Here is a 25987-nt window from a genome sequence, read left to right as displayed (position 1 = left end):
GCGGGGGGGCTCGCCGCCCCGCTACTTCCGATATTACCCATTTACGGAAATGAGATTAAAAAGAAAAAAAGATATTGTTTTTGGGTTTCAGAATTTCGACTCAACAAAGTCGGATCGCATGTTTAGCGAGAAAGGAATCGGAGAAAACGAGGAGAGAGAGAGAGAGAGCTTATATTATGAAAAGAAAGAGAAAATGAGAATCTCTTCTCTTCTTTCTGGGTTCGGTGGGATTGCGTAAAGCTCCACCAAAAACACCACAGTCTTTAGAGAGAGGAGAGAGAAGCTGGTTGTGCTAAACAGCTAAAGCTAAATTTTAGCAGGGAAAAAAAAAAGAGAAGAAAACGGTTAGCTTTAGCTTTTTTTTTTTTTTTTTTTTTTTGGTTTCCGACTTTTTGTTCATGATTAACTGAAGATGATGATTTGTGTGTGATAAATAAATTTTTAAGACGAAAATGCCCTTTTACAGAAATTTTTTTGCACTGTTTCTACGTCGTGTCACTATCAGATACAATATCATTCACTTCCGTTACATCAGAGAGTACAGTCGTACAACAAATCATGTAATTTTGTACCCAAGTCATTTGACATTATTAACACAATCTATTGCCTCGTTGAAATTTTTTTTAAAGAATAGTTTACCGAGAGATCTTTTAGTACGCGTCAAGTGTACCGATAAATCATATCAAGATCTCTATTTTATCGAATCATAGAGCACATTGACAACCTTTTGGATTTTCTTGATTGGTAAATAAGTTAAGAAAAACATTATTATCTTTTTAGGAGTTTTTTCTGTAAAATTAGAAAAATAAAACTATAGTAATTTTATTTTTTTCAATCGTTTTTAGTTATTGAATTTATATTAGAAATTATTTGTCTGTATACTTTTTTAATTTTGTTTAATTTTGACAAAATTTAATAATTAAAAAAATAATTTTACCAATAGAACGATCTACTGGACATCGTCCTTATCTGTTTACCTCAAATTTTTTAATGTGGTTCATCAAGGGTGGAGGATATATGATACGAGTGGGAAAATATGAGTCCCACAAGAATTAGAAATTAGATGGTGTTAAAACTATAGTAAGTTAGCAAATGTCTTATTTTGATCCCACAACCACAAGAGGAATGTAAAATTGTGTGGCCTACCAACTCATGATAATATGATTAAATTGGCCATCCATATCCAACACAATTATTATTTGACACGTTTTGTCAAGTTTTTTTAACTGTTAGATCCGCGTATTTTTTAATTTTTATGTGATTTTATATAAATTGAATGGATAAAAAACTTGACTTACTAATATGTTGGTGTATCGAAAATGTTGACGTACTGATATATTAATGTACCGAAGATGTTCATGTACCAGAATGTTAGAGTATCTATTAATATTATTATTGTTACATTATTATTATTATTATTATTATTATTATTAGAGAGCTTTTTTAGTATATATGATATATTGATAAGTTAGATTTTTTTAACTGTTAAATTTATATATTTTTTAATTTTTACGTGATTTTATATAAATTTAACGGATATAAAAATTAACATACTGATATATTAACGTTTCAAATAAGGTCTTATTATTATTCGTGCCAACCTGAGACAAGTTTATTCTTCTTTCCAACTTGTTCTAGGTTTTTGTGGTCGTGAGTCGTGACTCCTGGGAACTATTTCACAGCAAATATGTAGGTTTGGAACTCGTGGCTTGAAACTAGATCCCAATGCCTAAATTAATGAGCGGTTTAGTTTTGTGTTAACCAATTTCATTACATTTCTCTACGTCACCAAATTTGTCGTTTTTGTCATGTGCCAAGCCGCAAAGCAAAAGGATAGGATGGGATGGGACTACTTGAAAGCGGTCCAATAGGTTGAATCATATGGGCCGTGGTTTTTTTTTTTTTTTTTTTTTTTTTTTTTGGCAGCAAGAGAGAAATAGGTTAATATTTGAGATGAATTAAAATTAATAGGTCAATAATTTATATAAATTAATAAATAGGTTAAATTACTATTTTCGTCCATAATTTGTCTAGTTATGAACCATAACTTGACAAGTTATTATCCATAATTCACGGTTTTTATCCATAACTTATCTGGTTATGAACCATAACCTGCTAAGTTTGTCCATAACTTTTCTGATTATGAACCATAACTTGACAAGTTATGGCCTATTAATTTCTATAACTAAAAATTGGTCTATATACTTCTTTAAGCTTTTTATATTGGCATATTTTCTACTATTTCCCTTTCTCTTTTGGGTGATTTAGGCAAATAGTAAAAAAAGGAAATAGTAGAAAATATGTCAATATGAAAAGTTTAAGAAAGTATATAGGTCAATTTTTAGTTATAGAAATTAATAGGTCATAACTTGTTAAGTTATGATTTATAATCAGATAAGTTATAGATAAACTTGTCAAGTTATGGTTCATAGTCAGACAAGTTATGGACAATTATATGGACAATAACTTATCAAGTTATGGTTCATAACCAGATAAGTTATGAACGAAAACAGTAATTTGGCATATTTATTAACTTATGTAAACTATTGACCTATTAATTTTAATTCATCTCAAGTCTTGGCTTATTTCCCTCTTTCTCCCTAGTAAAAATTTGATATCAAAGTTTAAATTTAGCAAAAATTTTAAAATATTATAAATATAGTAAAATTTTATATCATTTTTATATCATTAAATAATAATTATATCATTATATAGTATAAAATATGATATTATTATTATAATTATTATGTCATTTTTTCTATATTTATAATATTTTAAAATTTTACTAAATTTCAACTCAAAGTATGAAATTTTATCATGTAGTGTAATTACTTCTTTCACTTTCTTATTTAAAAGTGAAGGACTATATAGATTTGGCCATGATTGTTGGGGCATTTTGTTGAGGCAGTGTAAGATCACGACACATATCATAAATCGCGGTTGAAATTAAAAATAGGGGTTGAGATATGGAAGATGATTGATTCCCAACTCGATCGAGGCAATGTATATATGGACCTCGATCGGGAGATGAGACTGAGGTTGAAAAAGAACTCGGACGTATCAAAGATGAAATAGACTGAGGTCGAAAGGAAGGCAGGAATGACTTGTGTCAAAGGGAAAGAATCTCAAGACAGTGACACGCGTCCCATCTTCATCTAATTAATGTGGCCAACCCAAATAAGGCACATGTAAAGTGAATAGCGAAATTAAAAGTGATCTATCCTGAATTAGGAAGCTTTTTGAGTTCGAAAAGTGAAATGTCATAGGAGAAACTCTAATAGGATAGGAATGATGACGTGTCATGATCAGGGTGGTCAAGAATATGCACATGATCATGACAGTCATTGTAGAAATAAAAAACGATAAAGATTATTAAGAGTACTCTTGAACCGAATTACTCCTCTAGGCCGAAAGCTATCTTTACTCTTATGTCATTCTAATTCTAAGATTTTCCTTAAATATTTGCTTGACTCAGCGTCGAATTGTCTTCTGCAGGATAATCTCTGACGCCCTCAGTAAAAGAGCAATTGAAAGAAAGAAGAGAAGCAGGCGGAACAACCCTAGAAGTTGATTTTTTAGAAAACCGCACAAACAATAGAGTTAGAAGATGAAATTAACTCCTTTAAAAATGCTCGTTTATTGAGATCAAAATATATTAATAAATAAAATTAGAAGAGTTTTTAATGTCGAAAATAAAAAAGGCTGTCTTTTCGAGTTTCCACTTTTCTAGTGGATATGAATAGCTTTTTCATGAAGCACAAGTGGTTATTGGCTGTATATATGTTTCATATTTGTTTTTGCTTCGAAGTTTTGTGCTTTACACTTGTATTCCACTTGGAATCCACATTATATGGCCGTTCCACAAATAGTGAAGTACTACACTACAAAATTGTTATCCATGTGCCTTACCACCTTTATAAGCTGGTAAATGAAATATTTTTCATATATAATTGTAACTCTTTTGGATGTAATTAGTAATATTGAAGTAATTTCATATAACATGATGATAAATTACAATTTATAAAGTGTTATATTTAAGTAAAATGAGTGTTTTACGAATGTACAAATAATGTTATACATGCAGGTAAATAAAAATTATTATATTTGTCAAATTAATACGACTGCCGAATTGAAAAAAAAATATATATATATATACACGCGCGTGGCGAATACACCTTTTGTTTTCTTTTCCTCCATTGCTACCATATACGAAAACTGATTTTAACTGTATATATGTGTAAATATGTATATATAATATGATATCCATTTACCTTTTCATCCTTGTATCTCCCTTTGCCAAATTGTACGTGCTTTATTCCTCACGTAAGAAGCTGCTAACTGTCTAATTGTCAGCATTAAAAAGTTTGACATATCTCACAACCCCTTATCCTAAATAATTAGATTTAATTCCTGTCACATAACATTAATAATTGATATATACGTGTACAAGTATTTAATTATCATTTCAATTGATAAAGACACGAATGATGGCAAATCATGCCAAATAAAGGACGCCAACTTTGAAACTGCAATTATCGTTTTTGTTATTTATTAATATATTTTTTATTATTTCATGATTTAGTGAGTCAAAGTTTGAAGCCATCATCATTCCAAAAATAAAAAATAAAAAATAAAAAAAGGAGGAAATACCACTTCTTCAGCACTAAAATGTTAAGCAAGATAAGAGGACACAATTAGGTTTGATTTGGCAAAAGCGTGCAATTGCTATTTATGATATTAATAATAATGACAAAATGGGTTTAGGTGCACTTTTTCCTATTAGGTGAGAACTTTTTCACCCCAAAATATCGTCAATATATATATAATGGGCGAGCTTGAAAATATCATTACAAACTTGCCCTTATGGAAGGAGGCATTCGAGAGGTTTTGCTTTCGAGAGCGCTTTAACCAAAACAAAGTGGGAATTGGCTTGTAATTCGTAGTCATGGTCCTAGGAACTAGGAGTTTATGTGCCGAAATGGACTTGACCTTCAAAAACTTCATAGATATATCCCTTATAGCGTTTCAAAAATCAAAGACCCTGTGACAATAATAATAATTTTATGTGCCGAAATGGACTTGACTTTCAAAAACTTCATAGATCCCTCATAGCGTTTTAAAAATTAAAGACCCAGTGACAATAATAATAATAATAATCATCATCGTAATAATAATAATAATAATCATCATCATCAATTCATAATAATAATAATAATAATAATAATAATAATAATATTATTATTATTATTATTATAAACCCCATGGAAAAAGTCTTATAAACTAGTGAAGTTCAACATTTGTCAAGATTTAAGATGACTTCTATTTTGAATGAGTTAAGGTTTCCGATCAATTCCTGGTTATCTTTAATGCAAATATGAGGCATTTTCTTTAAATATTGAATGGGAACGAAGAGATTCAATACTCATTAATTGTATGTAAATTGAGGGCACAGTTGTACTTTTCTATTAAAATATGAGTACAACTGAAATTTACAAGAAACGGTTTAAAAATAAAAATAAAAATTTTAAAATTTGTGTGTGCGCCACCACTCATTAGTACAGCTACTGGATATTGATAGATAAATGATCACATTGAAATAAAAAGGAGCCAGAAATAAGGAGTTTGTGAGCTTCAATCTCACTTTGTCAATCTCTATACACTAAAACAGCCATACCAAAATCATTATCTTTTCTAATGCATACAACTTATCGGAATTTCATTAAAAGAAAAATACAACTTATCAGAATTTCATAAAAAAAGAAAAAAAAGATACAACTTATCAGAAACTGAATGAAGCTCATGTTAAAATAGGTAACCATCTCCACATAATTAATAGATTTCGGCCGAACTTATCACATATATATATGTTCTGAACATTCTATATCCCTCTTTTTGCTCAATGAAGACTAGATTTTTTTGTCTTGTATCTCATATAATTCCTTTGGTATTCTTGTGATTTTACCTGTTGTTGCGAAGAAAGAGCATGAAAAAGACCGGTTTAAAGCCTGTCTTAATTGGAGAGTTTGAAACCATTTCAAAGAAGTCACGGATCTCAAAATTGATCGATTGCCGTCTCAATCTCGTAATGTTAAGGATCAATTTTAAAACTTTTTCTGATAGGCTTCTTTACCGGTAGTATTAATTTTTGACCGTTGAATTTGGTCAAAATCAAATCAGATTAAGAAAATGCAAGACATAGAATTCCTTTGGTATTCTTGTGATTTTACCTGTTGTTGCGAAGAAAGAGCATGAAAAAGACCGGTTTAAAGCCTGTCTTAATTGGAGAGTTTGAAACCATTTCAAAGAAGTCACGGTTCTCAAAATTGATCTATTGTCGTCTCAATCTCGTAATGTTAAGGATCAATTTTGAAACTTTTTCTGATAGATTTCTTTACCAGTAGTATTAGTTTTTGACCGTTGAATTTGGTCAAAATCAAATCAGATTAAGAAAATGCAAGACATAGAATTTCTGATACAAATATAACGGCTGAAAAGTAAAAAACTGTAGGTAGGTAGTTTATTTTTTTTTCTAATATTACCCGAGAAATTCCCTAATATTGAATGCGATCTTTTGTTTTAAGGAAAATTGGTATATTGTATTTGTTGTTTGTTGTGGATATGCATATCATTGTTAATATTAAGTCAGGAATAGACCAAAAGTTACTCTTCCTTGTGTGGAAAGGAATAATGTTAGGAAGAGCTTCCATTATTCTTGGTCTATAAAACTAATGAGTAAATATTTTGTCTATTTGAATATTTGACGACCTCATTCAATTCAAAGTTGCTGGCACACTCGGCAGAAAGAAAGTCTCAAAACCGAGTCCTTATACCAGTCCTTATTTGAATTGTCAATTGGTTATTTGCTATGTCGTTTCTCTTCAATTTTATTTATTTTTAAGTGAAATTGGTCTTGCACGTTTTGAAAAAAAAAAGGGTGTGAAAAGCAATCTTTGAAACTGACTTGTTCAAAATGGTTATTATTGCACAACAAGCATAAGTCCTGAGTATGCGTCTCTGGAAATAATGTCGAATAATTCTATGTTTAGTAAATTACAAATTTTTTAATGAAAAATTTATGTAACTTTTGGTTGAAATTGGAGCAATAACATGAAAATAACACAATATGTCCCCAATGAGTCAAAGATGGCATTAGAATTCTGCACTTTTTGCTGGTTAATATACATACAATACACACACTTGTACATATATTAGTTGCCTCGTTTCTGTTGGGTTCGGCTCTACTCCAATATAAAAGAAGTAAAGAACCATGTGATATCTATTGGCCCTAGGACTTACAGAAAATTCCGGCTACTCCGGGCGACCCTACTCTATCCGAATTTTACGGATTTTTTAATAAATTTTTTTTCAAATTTTTAAATCACCAACTCGCATTGTGCGAGTTAGAACGCGGGCTGAGAAAGTGAGAACCCGCACTCTCCCGACCCGGCCGAACAAAGGGTGCTAAGCCTTATATATATATATATATATTGTGTATATTAGATCAAAACATTGGGCTCATATCTTGAAGAAAATCTAGACCCATCTCATTCTCAGCTCCCACCAACATACGTGATCAACAATAAGGCTCACATTATAAACATCTTTAATGAAAAAACCCTAACCGTCTCTTTTAGAATTCACTCGGAAAAAAAAAAAAAAATACCCGAACTTCAAGCGGCTATCTCTGGTAGTCACTCTCTTTCTCCCTCAGAGTTTTAGGCGGCCATCTCCATATATCTCTTTCTATGCCACTCCTCTATAATGACTATTTTTCGAGACGAGGATCAAGTTGAAACCCTAGCCGACCCGAGCAATTAGAATTAATGCGGTTCCCACCCTCACAAAGTCGGCTCGGCCCTAAAAATGAAGATACCCGGCCTTACCTGGCTAATTTACGCTCCTAATTGGCCCCCTTTGATCAACTATCAACTAGAAGTCTTGAAGTCTTGAAGTGAATCGTTGAACTTTCTCTTAGAAATAATTAATAGACTCTTAGAGATAAATAATTTATTCAAGAAACTAAGCAGGCGAGTCGACTAAATCTAAAAACAAAGAACACTAAATCTGTAACTTGTAGATGCACAAGAACCTAAACTAATCTCAATTATGCCAGGATAAGACCACGTAGAAAACCTCCTAACAACAAGTGGAGTTGTAAATTCAGGTTGCCGGGCACCGGCCTGCTTGTCTAAATGGTGAAATCGGGCCGGATCAGGGTGAGTGTGGAGAAGGTCTTTTCACTCCGACTCGAAAACCCGACAAGGTCCACCAGAAACTGAATATATTTTTTTTAATTCGAATAGAATTTCAAGTCTAGATCCTTTGCTCATTTCAGTCTGGGGGTTTGGACCGATCTTGGGCGAAAAAGATGGGCTTCATATAGGGTTAAAAAGACTAAAAGAATTAGAGAAAAATACATAATTTGTCATCATCTATAATAATTTTTTATTTTCTCTTTATTAATTAAATAACAATTATTAATTTTTGAATAGTGTGGTATAAATAGTATTTTTTTATCTGATATTTTTTATTTTTCCACAAAAATAACCATAAAAATAAGAGAAGGGCAATCTTAATAATATATATATATACTATATATGAAAACTATAAAAAACACTTAAAAAAAAAAACAAAGAAACCTGAGGTACTTTTACTCAAATGATTTTTTTCATAACTCAAGTTCTATTGTTACAGATTTTCTCTCATAAAAATTTAAATTTAATTTTTTTATTATAGTAATTTTCTCTTACATGTACAACTCAAATTCTTAGCTTGAGTTGTGAAATAAACATAAACTTAGCCCCCGTTTGCTTCATTGGTTTAGCTCAGTTTAACTCAATTCGAACAGTGAGCACAGTTTAAATTCGTGTTTGGTAAGTACAAAACACAAATTCAAATTTTACACCTATAAACACAAATTTGAATTTTATTTTCTATTCAAATTAAAATTTTAACTGAACATTTAAACACTAATTCGAACTATAATTTAAACTACACAGTTTGAATTTTTCTGTTTAAATAAAATATTTCAAATCAACAAACCAAACATGGGCTCAATATATTTCAAATCAACAAAATTCAAATTAACAATTAGACCCTCTAAAATATAGACATATATATTATACTCTTAGAAAGTATCTATTGGACAAATGAAGTCAACATTAGGCAGCAGTGGCTTAGCAAGAATCTTTATAGTATTAGTCCTTTTGCAACCGTTGCATTCACTCTTATATTCATATATCCTTTTTTTTTTTTTTGGAAAGAGATGTTCATATATCCTTATTTGCTGATGAAAGTTACGTTGAGGTCGAGGTGAGTTTCAGGTCAAGTCAACAGGTCACAGGATTAACCAAAAATTAAAAAAAAATAAAAAATTCTAATGGGGAAGAAAGTTTCAATTCCTTAGATTGGAGAGAGTCAAAAGCCAGAAGCTCTTGAACATTCCGTGTCCACATATGGGTTTAAGTTTGCCGTGTCCAGCTTTTTCTTATATTTCTTGCGGGTTATTCTTTTCTCTCTCAATAATGCCCTCTAATTAGCAGCCGAAAAAGAAAAAGGTTCAGTTTTTGAAAGCTTTAATCAAGTTAAAATTATCCACAAACAATGAAAAACCTTTTTTCATGGACCCGTTGCTTCTCCTCTCCAAAGCCAAATGACATTGAGAATAACGGTAAGTGAAACTTCTCGTTCACTCTACTAATTCGAATTTATAATTCGAGTTAAGATGTGATTTTATATGAGAATTTTTTACTATAACAAAAGCAAAACTCGAATTCGCAAAATGAACGGCCTTTGTCTATTTCTAGAACTTGTTATATTCTTGAATCTGGATTTTTTTGTTTTGTTTTGTGGAATTATGATTGATTTTTGAACGTACCCAGATGAAGAAAACCAAGAAAACTTCCGAGTGTTCACTTATAATGAGCTCAAAGCAGTCACCCATGGCTTCCATTCGTCGAACAAAGTCGGAGAAGGCGGCTTCGGAACTGTCTATCAGGTTGGTACTTCTAAACTTAGTCTAAACATGAATTTTGTTTGAGATTACTATGTGGCTTTGATTTACGGTTCTAATTCTTTTGCTGATCAAGTTGAACATTGTTATGGTTGACTTTTTAAGGGGCGGCTTAAGGATGGCTCTATTGTGGGGGTCAAAGTGCTTTCCATAGAACTTGAGTCCATGCGAGGCGAAAGGGAGTTTATCGCTGAATTAGCCGCGCTTTCGGATATTAGACATGAAAATCTTGTCAAGCTTAGAGGTTGTTGTGTTGATGGAGCTACAAGATACTTGGTCTATGATTATATGGAAAACAATAGCCTCTCTCACACGTTACTTCGTAATAATACTAATGAATTAGTATTCTCTCACTACTTTTTTTTTTTTTTTTCTTCCAAATTTGTTGAGTAAATTAGTGACTGGGGAATTTGTGTTTACAGGTGGAGAACAAAACAGGATTAAGTTTAGTTGGGAAGCTAGAAGGGAGATTTCATTGGGAATAGCTAGTGGACTTGCTTATCTTCATGAGGAAGTTCAACCCCATATAGTGCACAGAGACATCAAGGCAAGCAATATACTTCTTGACAGAAATTTCACACCAAAAGTTGGGGATTTCGGATTGTCGAAGATATTGCTGGAGCATCATTCGCACATAAGTACTCGTGTTGCCGGGACAATGTAAGTCGAAATCGCTATTCCAATTCTAATTTTTCTCAGATAAAAAATACCAGAAAATTTGCTGCTAATGGGGTTCTCCACATTCAAAATGGGGTAACAAAATAGAGGCTATCTTGCTCCGGAGTATGCAATCACCGGGCGTTTGACACGAAAATCAGACGTATACAGCTTCGGAGTGTTGCTTTTGGAGATTGTAAGTGGCAGGGAGGTTGTGTTCTTTGACATGGAACATGGAGAGCATTCCTTGGTTCAGAAGGTAAACAAAGTTCAAAACTGATTTTGGGGGCAATGCCAAACTTAATATAGCTAACTAATTAACCAAAATGGTACAAATGAAAGACATTGTTTTGTGTTTGTGGATGGAATTAAGCAGGCGTGGGAAGCGTATAAATCCAATAAACTCATTGAATTAGTGGATTCTGTGTTGGAAACGAATTATCCTGAGGATGAAGCTGTGAGGTTCATCAAAGTTGGACTCCTTTGCGTTCAAGAAACCGCGAGGCTGCGGCCGGGGATGTCCACGGCTATTAAGATGTTGGCTAATGAGATTGACATTGGAGATATTGAGATTTGCCAACCAGGGGTTGTGACTGATTTCATGTCTATAAAAATGGACCAACAAAACTCATCTCAGAGCGTTTTCTCTAGGGGTTCCACAACCGCAGGCTCGCAAAGCCCCTACACCTCTTATTTCTGATCCCCATTACTATTTCTTTTTTTTACCCTTCATGATTTTTTCCTTTTTGTACAATGAGTATGTCGATTCTCTTAGTCCCGACTCGTGCCTGATCTTGATCTGAATTTGTTAGAAATATGAGTTCAATCTAGTGGGCAAATAGAGTTTTTCTTGTACAATAGGTTTTGTTAGTCTCTTGCCAATTTGTGTCAAAAATCCACACATGTACTGTGTACACATTGGATGTGGCTCCATTTTTCTTTTTCTTTTTCTTTTCTTCTTTTGGAGGGAGGATACATATTCTTGGATGTGTTTTGGACAAAAAATATATACATTTCAAATTTTTTTCTTCTGCATATTTGCTAAAGGTATTTTATTAGATTTCCACAAGAAAGGCCATTGATCACGAAATAATTGACTCTACATTATCTCTAGTATCTCTAAATTTCTGTCGACACGATTTGCCACCCCTACTTGATAGAAAGCAGTGGTTGATTGAGCATCACAGAAGAGGAAGCATGGCCAGAATTCCCAACCCTGCATTCGATCAATAAAATCATACTAGCATGTCCAAAAGAAGTAAATCTTAATAACTAACTAATCAAGTAACATGTTAGAAGACCTCAGAGAATGCCTTACCATTCCTATGCGAACACCAATTATTGGATCATCATGGCCTATACTATTGTTCAATCAAAGAAAATTAGCAACATCATTTGGTGATCAAACACATTATGTACTCTATGAATGCACAACATGCATGGCTCCTCGCACGCCATCTAGCGAAAGCCACCAATTCGCTGATAGGCTTAGCAAATGGCATACAAGGAGCCAGGCATAGTCATACGAGACCACACAATCTTACACGTCAATCTAATCAAAATAACAAAATTTGCATGAAAACTGGTGTTCTCTTACAATATATACCCCCCTCAACAAAACAAATTGGTGAAGCCAATACTTGAAAGTATAGCCACCATATGCACCAAAGCTTTTTTTTTTTGAAGAAAGTCATCTTTCTGAATATGAATCTATTGGAGATGTGGGGATTTATTTATATAGAAGTGGAAGTCTTTTTGATATAGCCAAAATCAGTCTCAATCAAGTTGGCTTCCAATAGGCTACTCCAAATAAGCCCATACCAACTTTTCCTTTGTTTTCTTCTTTTCCTTTTTTATCTCACTGTTTTCCCTCAAAACCAATGAGAGCTAGCTTTTGAGTTGGATTTTTGGCATTAAGCAAACAAATTCAGAATAAACCAAGTACTTCACATGAAAGGCCACTTCCTTTTGCTCAACTTTTTTGTCACTGAAAAATGGGGTAAACAACAAGCTGAAGTGAAAGAAGACGTAAATATAAGGTTGACATATTTGTTAAAGCGTACCAAAAGTTTTTTTGGGCCCTTTTTTCCCCTCTGGTTTTCTTGGTCACGATAAAGCCAAGCTTCTTTTTTTCCCCTTGTGAAACTGACTTGTTTGGAGGTGCTCGGATGATCTGGATTCCCTTCTCTTTATACTTCCCCAAAAAAAGAAAAGTACCATAACTTTGGTTTGTAAAGCCTTCTTTCCTTCCAAGATATCATTTCCTAATTGGAAAAATAAAATAAAATAAAAGAACTTTTGCAAATACATGAACATGCCATTTATAAAGTTCAAATTTTCAAGTGTTAAGACCGTCAAATCAAACAAGAAAAGACCAACTAGACACTTTTAGGGAATGTCATATCTTGCTTAATTTGTATAGTCACAATTATCATTCCTTAATATTACAAAGACTTTATTATAGAATTTGTAAATGTACTATTAAAGAATCAAAGGTGGGGTACAAAATAAGAAGATAATTGCTCTTGGTACAAACAAGGAAGGCGAAATATTATTAAAACATGACCTTCCAAGAAGAAACTCAAATTTGGAATGCCAACAATTTATAGACAATGAAAAAAAAAAAAAAAGGAAAGGTGTAAAAAGTAACCTCATTTACAAGAATCTCATATCTAATGTACAGTTGAAATGGAGAAGTAGTCACTGAAGGCTGGCTTCATACACATCTCTCTTTCCAATATTGTGCAAATAGTTTCTGATTGACCAACTTTCTAAAACTACAAGAACAAACCATCCTTGACAATTTGCTCTAAAGAAGATGCTATGTTTGAAATGCAAGGACGCTCACTAGGATTCTCTCTCACAGCCAGTTCCGCCACATCGGCAAGCTTAAGTAGAAGAGCTATATACCGGTCGACTATTGCGGCCGCCTTTCCTTGCTTGATCAAAGGCACTGCCCACTCAATTATGCTTGGAGGATTGTAATCTCTATCATAAGCTTTCCTTCCACTTAAAATCTCTAGTAGAACAATCCCAAAATTGTAAACATCACTCGCCAAATCTCCTACACCACTAGAGTACTCCTTGTGATTACTCGGAGTGAGGAGCCCAAAATCAGCAATCCTCGCGCCCCATTCGGAGTCCAAGAGGATGTTCGAGGTCTTGACGTCGCGGTGAACAATCGGGGGCGAGAATTCCTTGTGAAGATACTCAAGCCCCTTTGCGGCCTGCATTGAGATCTTCAATCTTAGGCTCCAGTTCAGTGGAGAAAGCCCGCCGTGGAGGTGATCATAAAGTGTCCCATGAGGCATGTACTCATACACAAGAAGTCTCTCCCCCATTTCGGAACAATACCCCAACAAGTTCACAATGTTGCAATGCCTAATCCTGCAAAGGATTTCCAACTCCATCTCAAAATCCCTACTATTGGTATGAATAATCGTCGCCGCGTTCGCCCTTTTCACCGCAACTTGCCTTCCTTCTGCGAGCAACGCCTTGTAAACGAACCCGTAGCTGCCCCTCCCTAGCTCATTAAACTCCTTGAATCCATTGGTGGCATCCTTCAACTCAGACAGCCTAAACACTTGAGCAACACCCGGACAAGGCGCCACCACCCCGGCAGATTGAGGAGAATGAAAAGGCAAATCAGAAAAATTCTCCTGATCCGCCGCCTCCAGCTGGGGTTTCCCAATACAACACTTGAACTGCTTCTTTCCCTTCCCTTCCTTAGAACCAGAACCATAACCACCCAGCAACCGCGGAAGAAGGCACCACGCGCCGAGCAGGATGATCAAAACCCCTGCGGCGGAGGATCCAATAATGACCACCACGCGGCGGAAATGGTGCCACAGCCGCCGCATCTCCGGCTGCGACTTCACCGCTCCGCCGCAAGTGTCCCAACAAGAGCTGTTCTGGCACAGAGAGCAATGCGTGCATACTCTATCACCACTCTCAGTACAAGGACTAGACAAGAAAAAACCTTCCGAGCAACTAGTCCCACATGGGGAACAAATCCTCAAATCTTTCCTAACACACAGATTAACCAAATCAGGCTCATTCAACAAACTTGCATTGAAACTAAACTCCCCCAAACCGCAAGATTTCGAAGAACAAAGCCCTGGACTACAAAGCTCCAATGGAGGATCATAATTAACCGAGGACAAATTAGAATTAGACCAACAATCCAGTACCAAATCGTCTTCTCTAATCCCACACGTCGCGAACTCCGAGGAAGCAATGGCCTTAAACCCAGCACCCTTCGGAATGTACGAGGAATTGAAGCTCCCCCAACACTCAATTCCATGGTTGTCTTCTCGGATCCCGCAGAAATGTTGAGACCCAGAAGACAAATACACAAACTTTGTCGCGTTCGGAGGAGGAACTTCCCAGTTTTCCGCTCCCCAACAAGTCACTTCTCTAGAAAGTTCGGAGATTCCGCAGAGGGAGTTCTTCCCGGAGGCTAAAACGACGTAGTTTTCGGTCGTTTCGGAGATTCCTAGAATGTTCGAGTTTGGTCCGAAGCAGATTAGCCCCCCGTATCGGATGCTTCCGCAGGAGAATCCGTCTCCCGAGACGATGTTTTTGAATACGAGGTTTGATATGGACTGGTCGTAGAAGAAAGTTGTTTGTTTGGAAGCCAAACTGGTTCGGTTTACGTTGTTCGGAGTTTTGACGATGATGTCCCAGCAGTCAATATTGCCGGAGTCGAGGTCGGAGTAGTACGGACCTCTGACGGCGCAGACGTGGGATTTTCCGGCTGCGATGTGGGAGTAAGCGATGGAGGAAAACGTTGACGGGACGAGATCCGTTGTTTGTGGGGTCCAGCAGTGTGCCTGCGAGGTGTTCGCTGAAATGCCGCAGAGAAAGCCTTCGCCGCCGGAGAGCGACGCCATGGGAGGAATGTTCGTGAAAATTGTGGAGGACGACGACGAAGAAGAAGAAGAAGAAGAAGAAGAAGAAGAAGAAGAAGAAGATGATGATGATGATGATAATGGTGATGATGATGAGTTCTTGCCCCAGCAAATGACTTGCTGTTTGCCGCTGGCGTCTATGGCGCAGAAAAAGGTGTCGTCTTCACTGGAGGAGGCGGCGATGGGGCCCATCGAGCAGAACCCAGATGCGGTTTTGCAGCAGAGAAGAAGAAGAAGAAGAAAATGGAGAGATTGAGAGAAGTATTGAGTTTGCATGGGATCTGGTTGTTAGGCTTTGGTGGTGTAGATTGGTAAGATGATTAGTAATGGCATCAAGTTGTGTGTTTTTTTGGTGTTGAGAATATGGCATGAGCTGCTGCTGCTGTGAAGAAGGTGGTGACGATGAAACAACGTGGGCTTGTGCAGCCATTTCTTTTTTCTTTTTTTCTCTCTTTTTTTTTTTTTTTTTTCGGTTTTTACTGTTTTTTGTTGGACAGTTAGAAGCTGAGAAAGTACTGAAAGTAGTTACTGTTTTTAACCGTATTCCCCTGCCGAGGAGTGAATCTCAACCTATGAATTGCATTAAATGTGGCAACTAACACTGAAGTACAACGCCATATACTAATAAAAAGTTCATAGTTAGTTCGCTGACTCGAGTTTTTAATTTAAATTAAGATGTGACTTTATGTTAGAGTTTTTTATTATAATAAAAAAGTAAGATATAACTTTACGTGATAATTTTTTTACTGTAACAAAAAAGTTAAATATGACTGTTTCTAAGAGCTTTTTATTATAGTAAAACTCGAATTCTAAACTCGAATTGGTAAAATGTACGATACTAAAGTTTATTATCTACTCTTTGCTCGGTGGAATAATTTTATAGAACATTAATGATATTGAACATTTTTTACGGTGTCCTAGGTAAATTTTTTAATGTGTAATGTGTGTCATTGATTGAAAAGGTGAAAGTACATGGTCAACTTAAGTTTGGTTTGGCCTTTTGAATCATTGAACTTTTTTTTAGAGTTCGTTTGGTTTATACGTTTAAATTAAAAAAATTTTATTTTAATTTTTAAAATTTAAATTTTTTATGAGAAAAAAATACTGTAATATAATTAAAATTATGAGTTTAAACGCATGATATAAACTACTCTTTAATGTTTTTGTCGTTTAAAATATTTAGCTCTACTACGGTACTACCTACCTTGGTGGGAGTAGCATTTCATGAACTTTCCTACAAATTATCTCATGAGGTTTTACTTAAAATCAAGTTGAGACATTGTTTTGCTTACAAAGTTAAGATCTTTGATACGAATGATTTATTTGTTTCTGCCGTAAGGCACTAAATCCATTACGACAAACAAATTTAGGAAGGTACTCCAAATCTTTCTACTCCAAATATGAGTAGAACATGGTTACTTTAAGGCATGTTTGTTTAATCGTATTAGAGCACCGTATTATATAATAAAACAATAATATAATATTTCGTGTGGTCATCGTTATTGTATAAACTAGTATAGATGGTAAATTAATATAGTCTATATCGTATTATTGAATACAACTCATTTTTCACGTATTGTATTATATTATTTTATAGTGGATCAATGATTCATGTCAGATTAGAGGTCAGAGTCGGGTTGATATAGGGTCATGTCGGAGCCTATTATTGTTAAAAAGTTTAGAGGTACAATGCAAATTTTATATTTATTGAAAATTACATTTTAACCTCAAAATTTTTATAAAATTTCATTTTGACCCCAAAACTTTTGAAAAATTACATTTTGACCTTAAAATTTTTTAAAAATTACATTTTGACTCTAAAATTATTAAATTTTACATTTTAACTCTTTATACAATACGTTATCATACCAAATACTGTATTGTATTATGATAATACAACACAATACAATACACTTTATATAACACAAACTACCAAACATGGCCTTATTGTTTCTGTTTCATGCACGAGGAGAAACACATTAAATGGCTGCCATGAGTAAGCAAGTGGGGTCCTCAAGTAGAGACCATTTGCACCGAAAAATGTTAAAAATAGAAAAAGGAGCAACCCACTTTGGAAGAGACAAATTAGCTTAATCAGACACTTTTTGAAAAATTATGGATTAAGGGGAAGAAAGTGGCCCACTTCAAAGTATTAGCTGAGTGCCGAAATAAAAAAAGACTAGATTTTCTATCTAAGCAAAAACAACCCTAGATTTTGTACTTTTCCATCAATAAACATAAAGACAAAAAAGGCTTTAATATTTTCTAAAGGTGATAATTTAGTTAGACTTTTATCCCATTTTATTGAATTATTATATTTTTTTGAATTCAATATGATTTTAAACTTATTGATTTTTTTTATTGGATCATATTAATTTTGATATGATCTAATAAATAAAAACTGTATGATACAAATATGATAATTTTTTATCTTGTCACAAAATTTCGTATAACAATTTAAGAATTAACAACGTAAAAAACTTAAATTATCTTTGAAAATGTGTATGTTTTTAAATCACATTAAAGTAAGAAATATAAAACTGATAATGAGAGAGAATTTCACTATGTTTTGGGAAAATATTACAATGAGAAAGAGAGCTCATACCCCCATCCTGGACCATTCTCCTCATTTTTATACATCATCTTGTCCCTATCAAATCCCTAATCAAATTCTGAGATATCTTTACCAACTCTCGAAACAATGACCTCTGATTACTGAGATTTTGGCCAGCATGCCTGACTTTCCCATCAGCTTCACCACTAACTTTGCATGCATTAAATGCCTGTCAAATTCTTAAATAGCTGTCACATCCTTATAGATGTGGATAGGATCGGAGTTGGAATGTCCTTTGAAGCGGTCCCTGTCTTCAAATGATAGTGCGGTCGATTTCGTATTGTGATTTACTCCTCAATACGGTCGTCCGCTTAAAGGCTCTATTTTCAGTTTAGAATTGGTGTCTATGATTGAGAATCTCATACAGATTAACTGTTCAGTCCAATTACTGAGGTGTGTATATATATATATATATATAATATTTTTCCGTAGAATTCTCCGAAGAATAACTGGAGAACTACTTTTTGAACGAAGAAAACATGATCACTTGCATGATTTATCTATTTTTGGCTGAAAAATGATTACTGCATAATTGAACAATGAGGCTTATAGTAAAGAGCTAAAGTTGTGGGTGGTAAAGCAAGGTGCTAATATGTCCTAGAAATTCTCAACCGCAATGGAATCACGTGGTTGCTTGGTCAAAGCTGTCTGGCCTATTTTTGTTTTGATCAATACTTAAACACACGATATGTTTATTTTCTCTATTTGTTTTTAATTTTAAATCATAATTTATTATTCTCTATAGTATTTTTTTTTATAAAAAATACATATAAAATAAGAATATTTTTAAATCATAATTTTAAATATACGAACCAAATATCCACTTAATAATTTAGATTTACCTTCTCTTCGGCCACTGCCAACCCCTCTCTCTCTCTCTCTTCTTGCTTTTTTATTACAGTCAAACCCAAACTCAAATGGAGCTGTGGTACTACTAAGGATATCCGAATACTACAGAAACCAAATCTGATTGGTGGATTGAGAAAATTGGTGTGGAACCCAAGAAGATCTCTTTGGACCACCACAAAATCCAGTTCAGTGCATTCGTATCAAACATAGTGTTCATTGTTTATGCACCGAGTAACTTGGGATCTACCATGCTCTACCATAGAAAATTTAATTCATAGATTTCCAAGTAGGAAAATTCTATGGTAGGTTTTTTTTTTTTTTAAAAAAAAAAAAAAAAAAAAATTTTGGTAGGTTTTTTTTTTTTTAAAAAAAAAAAAAAAAAAACTCAATAAGATGCTTATATTTTGATGGTCAAACTTTTAAAGTTTAACTATTTTTATAATTAACTTCGCATTTTGATGGGGTATTTTTCCTACGTTACCATAAAGTTTTCATGCTTGATTTTATTGTGGTAAGATTAACAATTTGCATTTGGAAAGCACAACCGTTCTTGTCTAAAATGACGAGTCTGTTTGGTTAGAGGATTCGTTTTCTGATTCGAATCATAGTTCATGGTTCGCTATAGTATTTTTTCTCACAAAAAATACACGTAAATCGAAAATAATTCTAATCTCATGATTTTAATCCATAAACCAAACGGTAAAAATCCTCGGATCCCTATAAGCAGAAGAAAACATTATTTTTTACAACTTGCGTATTAATAAAGAAGTTCTATTGATATCGTTTAAGCCCACATGTGTAATATTGGCCAGTCTCAAGCTAATTACTTTAAAGTACATAAAAAATTTGAACACACAAGTAATGACCATACAACATTACTAATAGTATTCATTCTATTTTTAGTATGAATGGATATGGGGTTTAAGAGATAATTCACATGCTAATAGTGGTCCTCTAAGATTAATAGATAATCCAAATAACAAACAAGAAGCATTGCTTTGGACCAAGTTCTGTCAAAATCAATAACTCTTGAGGCAGAGAAGCCCCAGAATAGAAGGGCAAGAAATCAAAGGCACGGATGCGGCTGGGGGGCAAGGGGGGGAGCCCCAGAATAGAAGGGCAAGAAATCAAAGGCACGGATGCGGCTGGGGGACAAGGTGGGATGAACAAGATGATCATGATGATGATGTTCGTGTTTATTATTATTATTATTATTATTATTATTGGTTTATGGGACCCACTTCTTATAGAGGTGATGCTGACCCTCCATGTGGTATGTCCCAAAACCTTATCTTAGATGTTTTACTTGGGCTGTTCTCTGTGCAACGTGTTTGGAATTTAATGACAGAAATCTATACTAATTTTTATCTGCTTACTGCAATATTATAAAATTTCATTAGCTACAACCTATACTAGGTATCCAAGAAAAGTTATTCATGGAGAGTTTCTCTTGTAGGTCTTAAAAAAATGAATTACCAGTAGTTCTTTGTTTTAAGCCGTTAAATATGTAGCGAAACTATTCATTCTGCATAATTTTTTAAACTAATGTGATTTTAACTAGATTTGAATGTTGAAAATAAGAAACCGCGGGTAGTTTATTTCTTTGAGATTTACGGGAGAAGCTTCCTTTTTCATTTTGATCAGTGTCTGATTAAAAGGTTAGATAAATTTATCTTAGCAATATCTGAATGTACCAAAGAGAATATGACTTTCAGTTTCATAGTTGGTCAAGCATTGGAATAGAGTGGTCATTTTCAGAATTTCACTCTCTTTGGGATCATAATGATATAAATGCTGGTATGGCATGTAGGACAAGATCATGTTTGGAAGTTTGACTCAACAGAGAGATTGTTTTGCACGTAAAAAAGAATCTGTTAGAATGGCTGGTCACGGAACTAGCCAAAGAACATAACATTAGACAACACTCGGCAACATTCACATTTTTGGAATTTACCGTTCAACTGTGGATATCAGCAAGCTTCGTTAACAACTTTGTGTGTGTGTTTTTCTATCATTGTTTTTTTTAAAGTAAACGTACCATTTTATAAATAAATAAATCTCTACTTGAATCTTTGATGATAAATTTTTTATTTAAGTTACAAATTATGGAGGTAGATAGTTGTTTTCGGAAATGCAAAGTTATTTCAAAAAACCAAAGCAAAACATAGCTTTAATATAAGCATCTTAGATCAAACTTCCAAAATTTCCCATCTCTAATCTTTATCACAAGAATGGTGGGATCGCAACTGACAAACCAGGTATTCTTAGTCAAACTTCAAAAAAATGCAGACATATAAAGATATATGAGCATAACCGGGCTTAGTTTCTCACAGTCGTGACATGCTTCAGAAGTCAAACTTCAAACAAATGCTAAGACAAAGAAAAGATATATGAGCATAACCGGGCTTAGTTTCTCACAGTTGTTATATGCTTCAGAAGTCAAACTTCAAAAAAAACGCAAAGACATATAAAGATATATGAGCATAACCGGGCTAAGTAATAATTCAGGTCCGCCATAACCGGGCTTAGTTTCTCACAGTTGTGACATGCTTCAGAAGCATTTCGACAACATCCTGAGATATTCTTGATGCCTCCGTTTTCAGGTGATGAATCTTAGCATCAGTTTCATGTTCAAGACGCTTGACATTCGCACCTGAATCTCCACTGCTCTGCTTGGTGACAATATGGCAGCATGAACAACGTTAAAAATCACTACATATTTAGGAACTATAGGGGAGAAAAGGCAGTAGTAAGGAAGGAAAACGACTGATAATATTCAAGTTAGCATAATTTGATAAAAGTTCGAAATGCAAAGCATAAAGACGGCATCGCCAACTAGTCAGGTTTTAGAGACTGAAAAATGCTTGGCTAAGTGCTAACTTACAGCTGCAACTTTCTTCTGGAACTCAAGTTCCACATGTGCACGATATTCAGCAATCTCCTTTTCAGCCTCTTCTTTGGCTTGTTTCAGCCTAGCCATTTTCGCTGAGAGCACAACAAGGAAAAATTAGAGTAAGTTACATAAATCAACAGGCAGAACTCCAGTATAAAAACCTAAAGACACCCCTTTTTCTCCCTCTCCCCCAGCAAAGGAATCGTAGAAAATAAACAAAAATTATCTGTTGAGATCTTTATAACTTGGAAAGCATAGAAGACCTTCCTAAAGCACAAACTTGATACCAAATTTGTTTAAAGTAATGGATCGATACAAGCACATAACTTGAGGAAGGCCAATAGACTAACAATTGAACAAATAGAAAACCTCTTTTATATGATAAACAACGTACTATAGATTGAATATGGCACCAACAAGCATAAAGGTAATTGAACTTGAGAAAAATTTTTACCACTTCTGGCAGCATTCACAATGTGTTGGGCTTCTTGTTCTGCAGCCAGCAGCTGTTGAATTCCACCTTGACTCCTGTTGGAGGCCATGATTTCTGTAGATACAGCAGTCTGCGATAAGAATTAGATACACATATAGTGAATGAAACCACCCTAAAGCAAAACTTGAGAAGGAAAAGTAAAGGAAGCAGCAATAACATTGCCGTGTTGTTTAGAAGTGTAGGATCCTGAAAATTTATGCTTCATTAACAATACTAGAAATGGAAAATTACAAGATAGATGGGCGGTTTCGAGGACCCCCGACCTCTAAAATAGTGCATAACACTAGACACTCTACAAATCTGATTCTCCCCTCCCTAGCCACTAAACCCCCTATTTATACTCTCCTTAAGACTATTGGAAAAGACTTCTAAATATTAGGTTCCTAACATTACCCCCGCCCCAAAGAATCACCTTGTCCTCAAGGTGAAAATCAAGAAATAAAATTGAAAAATAAAATCTAAATGATTAAGAATAAAAGGCTTTGTTAGTTCCTTGATTTGAGTCCCTAAATTGATGTTATCCTCGTAAGTCATATCTTCAAATTGGAGCCAATCAATTACTTTCTTCTCCATCTTCTTTGTATCTTGGAAAGCAACCACAAAGTCTATCAATTCATTTGAAACTCTCTACGCAAGCTCAGCAATGGTCACAAAAAATATTGACAAATCGATCCTCACTAAGGGAGTTTCCTTCTTAGCCAACCAGGACATCAACCTTACAGCCTCACTCTCACCAATTTCTTCATTCCCATATGCAATCGTACCATTCCCAGCCCCAAACGTGTTAAAGTTTTGAGGCTCGACTGCCATTGCACCAGAATTAGGCCCTACTAATATTGTAATTATGAGGCCCAACCCCAAAATTGACTCTGCCCATACCGAAAACACTAGACCCAGCCCACTTCCGAACAGAATTTTGGGATTCAGCCCCAAAATCGCTGGATTTCGCATCAGAATTCCCCGTCCTAGCCATCATCTCGCCAATGGCGTCAAAATCACAAAACCCAACCTTAAGGACGTCGGAATTCATGGACCCCACTCCAATTCCGCCGGAATCTTCCTCCATAGCACCGGAACCAGCCCCTTTCACACCGGAATCGCGAGGCCCGGTCCAAACAACAGCCAAATCGTCGAGCCTAGCCTCCGTCGCGCCGGAATCTGTCTCCGTAGCACCGGAACAAGCCCCTTCCACGTCGGAATCGCGAGGCCTGGTCCAAACCGGGCCGGAATCAGCCCCAACCGCGACCGAATCAGGGCTGGGTTCCCTGTTCCGAGGGTGCCCATGCCGTCCCAGCCTCGGAGCAAGCCTTTCCTCCTCTAACTCCGGCTCCCACTGCACTTCTCGTCGCCGACCAAGCTCCGCCGCCCTCTCCCGACGGTCGCGACCTCCTTCTGCCCTCCTCCCGTCGTCGAACAAACCTTCGCGCTATAGATCCGGACCACCCAGCCCCAGATCGCGACGGATCTCGCGCTCCTTCATGAGACCCATGTCTCTCCGGCGTCGGAACTCCCTCTCGCGGCCTCAATCTTCGCGAATCGGCGCTTCCCGGCGAAGATCCGCCCGATTTGGCACCTCCACTCCGCCTGGGTCGACACGATCTGGTCTCTCCTTGCCCCGAGGCGCGCGATCTCGCCTCTCCCCGTCCCGTCGTTCGCCGTCGCGACCCAACTCGGCCTCCCCGGCCATCGGCTGCGCCGCCAGCAGTGCCTCCATCCTCCGTAGCGCCGCCTGCACGTCACCCATCTGGGTCCGAATCTTCCCCACATGGTCCCGGAGTTCCCCCATACTCCCTCCAGAAACCTTGTAATTAGCTCTTAGAGCAGCCCGAAGTTTCTCTCTCAACTCAAAGAGCTGCGTGGATTATCGATGCTCTAATACTATTGTTAGGATCCTGAAAATCTATGCTTCATTAACAATACTAGAAATGGAAAATTACAAGATAGATGGGCGGTTTCGAGGACTCCCGACCTCCAAAATAGTGCACAGCACTAGACACTCTACAAATCTAATTCTCTCCTCCCTAGCCACTAAACCCCCTATTTATACTCTCCTTAAGACTATTGAAAAAGACTTCTAAATATTAGGTTCCTAACAAGAAGAATGACAACCTAAATCATGAAATTCAAGTATTTTACGCAAATAACAGTAACTAGAAATGTAATCCAAATTCTGCAGTGTCAAGGGTCTATCATCTCGAAAGTTTATAATCCCACATTCCCACTTAATGCCATCACAAAATGGGGAAACCAATGTAAATCAACTTCAAACCAAAATTTTGAAGAAAAAAAACTAAAAAATGCCAAATTTTTGTAGTGTAAAGTGGTATTTCTCTTATTGTGGTGACACAAAGTTAGCACGCGAATGGATCTTATATTAAGGATTTGCCCTAATTATTCTTATATGGGGCCCATCGATTTAAGGATTGAGGTTAGAGAAAGAACAACAAAGAGTCTCACAGACATAGGGGTGTGATTTCTTGTAAACTTTTTTTCAAAGTAGTAAAATTCGCCGCTGAAAACGAACGTAATCCTCAAATTAAGGGCAAACATATAAATCTTGCGAGCAATTTCTTATTTTTCTTCATTTTATTGCTCTGTTCGTAAAGGACATAAAATGAAACAGATCAATTGTCAACAGGGATTTCAGATTTTTGAGATACAATGCAATCTAAATCTAGCACAGCAAATAAACCGATCTCCCGAAAACAGATCAGATTTCAGAATCGAAGATAAAAATTCAAAATTAAAAAAATCAAAACTTTGATAATTGATTTCTCTCCTTATAACTTGCTCAGAATCTAAATCAATGTGCCGATAATTGATCCAGAAAAGATTAAATTTGCAAAAAAACAAAAAATAAAAAAAAAAAAAAATAAAAAAAAAAAAAAAAAAAAAAAAAAAAAAAAAAAAAAAAAAAAAAAAAACTTTTAGAGAGAGAAACTCCATGGTTGTAGAAGGAATTACCTTTTAGAGAGAGAAAGAAACTGGTTTGGACGGAAGTTGCAGACAGAGAACAGAGAAGAGACCTTCCTTGGACTTGTATTTTACTCTAATCACGTACCAGAGCGTGGAAATATCAGAATGAGATTAATTTCATAAATAACCCAAACTATGTATCATATTCCACAATGTCCCTAAATTTTTAAAATGACATTCCCGATTTATAAAAAAAAAAAGGTTTAAAATACCTTTTTCATACACTTTCGTCTATAATGAAATTATTGATGTGACATTCATTTTAAAATTATATTAAAAAATGGCATTGATTATTAAAACTTAATCTTAAAACATGATTAGGTTAATCTTTTTTTTTTTGAAAGATTGAAAATAGGTCTAGGTTAATTTGATTTTCTTAACATAATTTGTTTAAAAAACAAAAAAAAAAAGCTCAATTAGTGGATTAGAGTTGAAAGTTCAAGTCGCCTAACCCGACGATTCGAAAGGGATATTCAGGTTTGTCCAGCCTATTATTTTAATTAGACCGAACTCTAAAGGTAGAAAGGTCAGCCCAGCCTGTCCCTAAAGTGTGACAGGCCTAGTGTCGGGTCGGGCCAGCTTG

General features: G+C 35.2%; 3 protein-coding genes across 5 annotated transcripts; 1 reads left to right on the top strand and 2 right to left on the bottom strand.

The window, feature by feature from the left end:
* Window positions 1-9378: 9378 nt before the first annotated feature.
* LOC21407141 (putative serine/threonine-protein kinase) lies at window positions 9379-11702 on the top strand. 2 transcript variants are annotated; one of them, XM_024172983.1, is made up of 6 exons: window positions 9379-9670; window positions 9882-9997; window positions 10118-10334; window positions 10435-10672; window positions 10778-10928; window positions 11046-11702. In XM_024172983.1, exons 1-6 carry the CDS (start codon window positions 9604-9606, stop codon window positions 11367-11369), a joined length of 1113 nt encoding a protein of 370 aa, XP_024028751.1. In that variant the 5' UTR covers window positions 9379-9603; the 3' UTR covers window positions 11370-11702. The 2 variants fall into 2 exon arrangements, with proteins under 2 accessions (XP_024028751.1, XP_010107546.1); XM_010109244.2 differs by having other exon boundaries at window positions 9380-9670; window positions 10118-10256.
* Window positions 11703-13384: 1682 nt separating this feature from the next.
* Window positions 13385-15947, bottom strand: LOC21407140 (serine/threonine-protein kinase-like protein CCR1). Its single transcript, XM_010109243.2, has one exon. The coding sequence runs from the start codon at window positions 15853-15855 to the stop codon at window positions 13447-13449; it is 2409 nt and encodes an 802-aa protein (XP_010107545.2). The 5' UTR covers window positions 15856-15947; the 3' UTR covers window positions 13385-13446.
* A 5369-nt stretch (window positions 15948-21316) lies between these two features.
* Window positions 21317-25552, bottom strand: LOC21407139 (V-type proton ATPase subunit G1). 2 transcript variants are annotated; one of them, XM_010109242.2, is made up of 4 exons: window positions 25393-25552; window positions 22390-22482; window positions 21927-22027; window positions 21317-21711 (listed from the first exon to the last, which is right to left on the bottom strand). In XM_010109242.2, exons 2-4 carry the CDS (start codon window positions 22475-22477, stop codon window positions 21568-21570), a joined length of 333 nt encoding a protein of 110 aa, XP_010107544.1. In that variant the 5' UTR covers window positions 22478-22482; window positions 25393-25552; the 3' UTR covers window positions 21317-21567. The 2 variants fall into 2 exon arrangements, with proteins under 2 accessions (XP_010107544.1, XP_024028752.1); XM_024172984.1 differs by having other exon boundaries at window positions 22390-22498; window positions 25393-25551.
* Window positions 25553-25987: the final 435 nt, after the last annotated feature.

This window comes from Morus notabilis, unplaced genomic scaffold (genome assembly GCF_000414095.1).
Source record: "Morus notabilis unplaced genomic scaffold, ASM41409v2 Scaffold342, whole genome shotgun sequence".
NCBI lineage: Eukaryota > Viridiplantae > Streptophyta > Magnoliopsida > Rosales > Moraceae > Morus > Morus notabilis.
The sequence above is the reverse complement of the archived record's forward strand: the minus strand, read 5'-3'. Positions and strand labels throughout refer to the sequence as shown.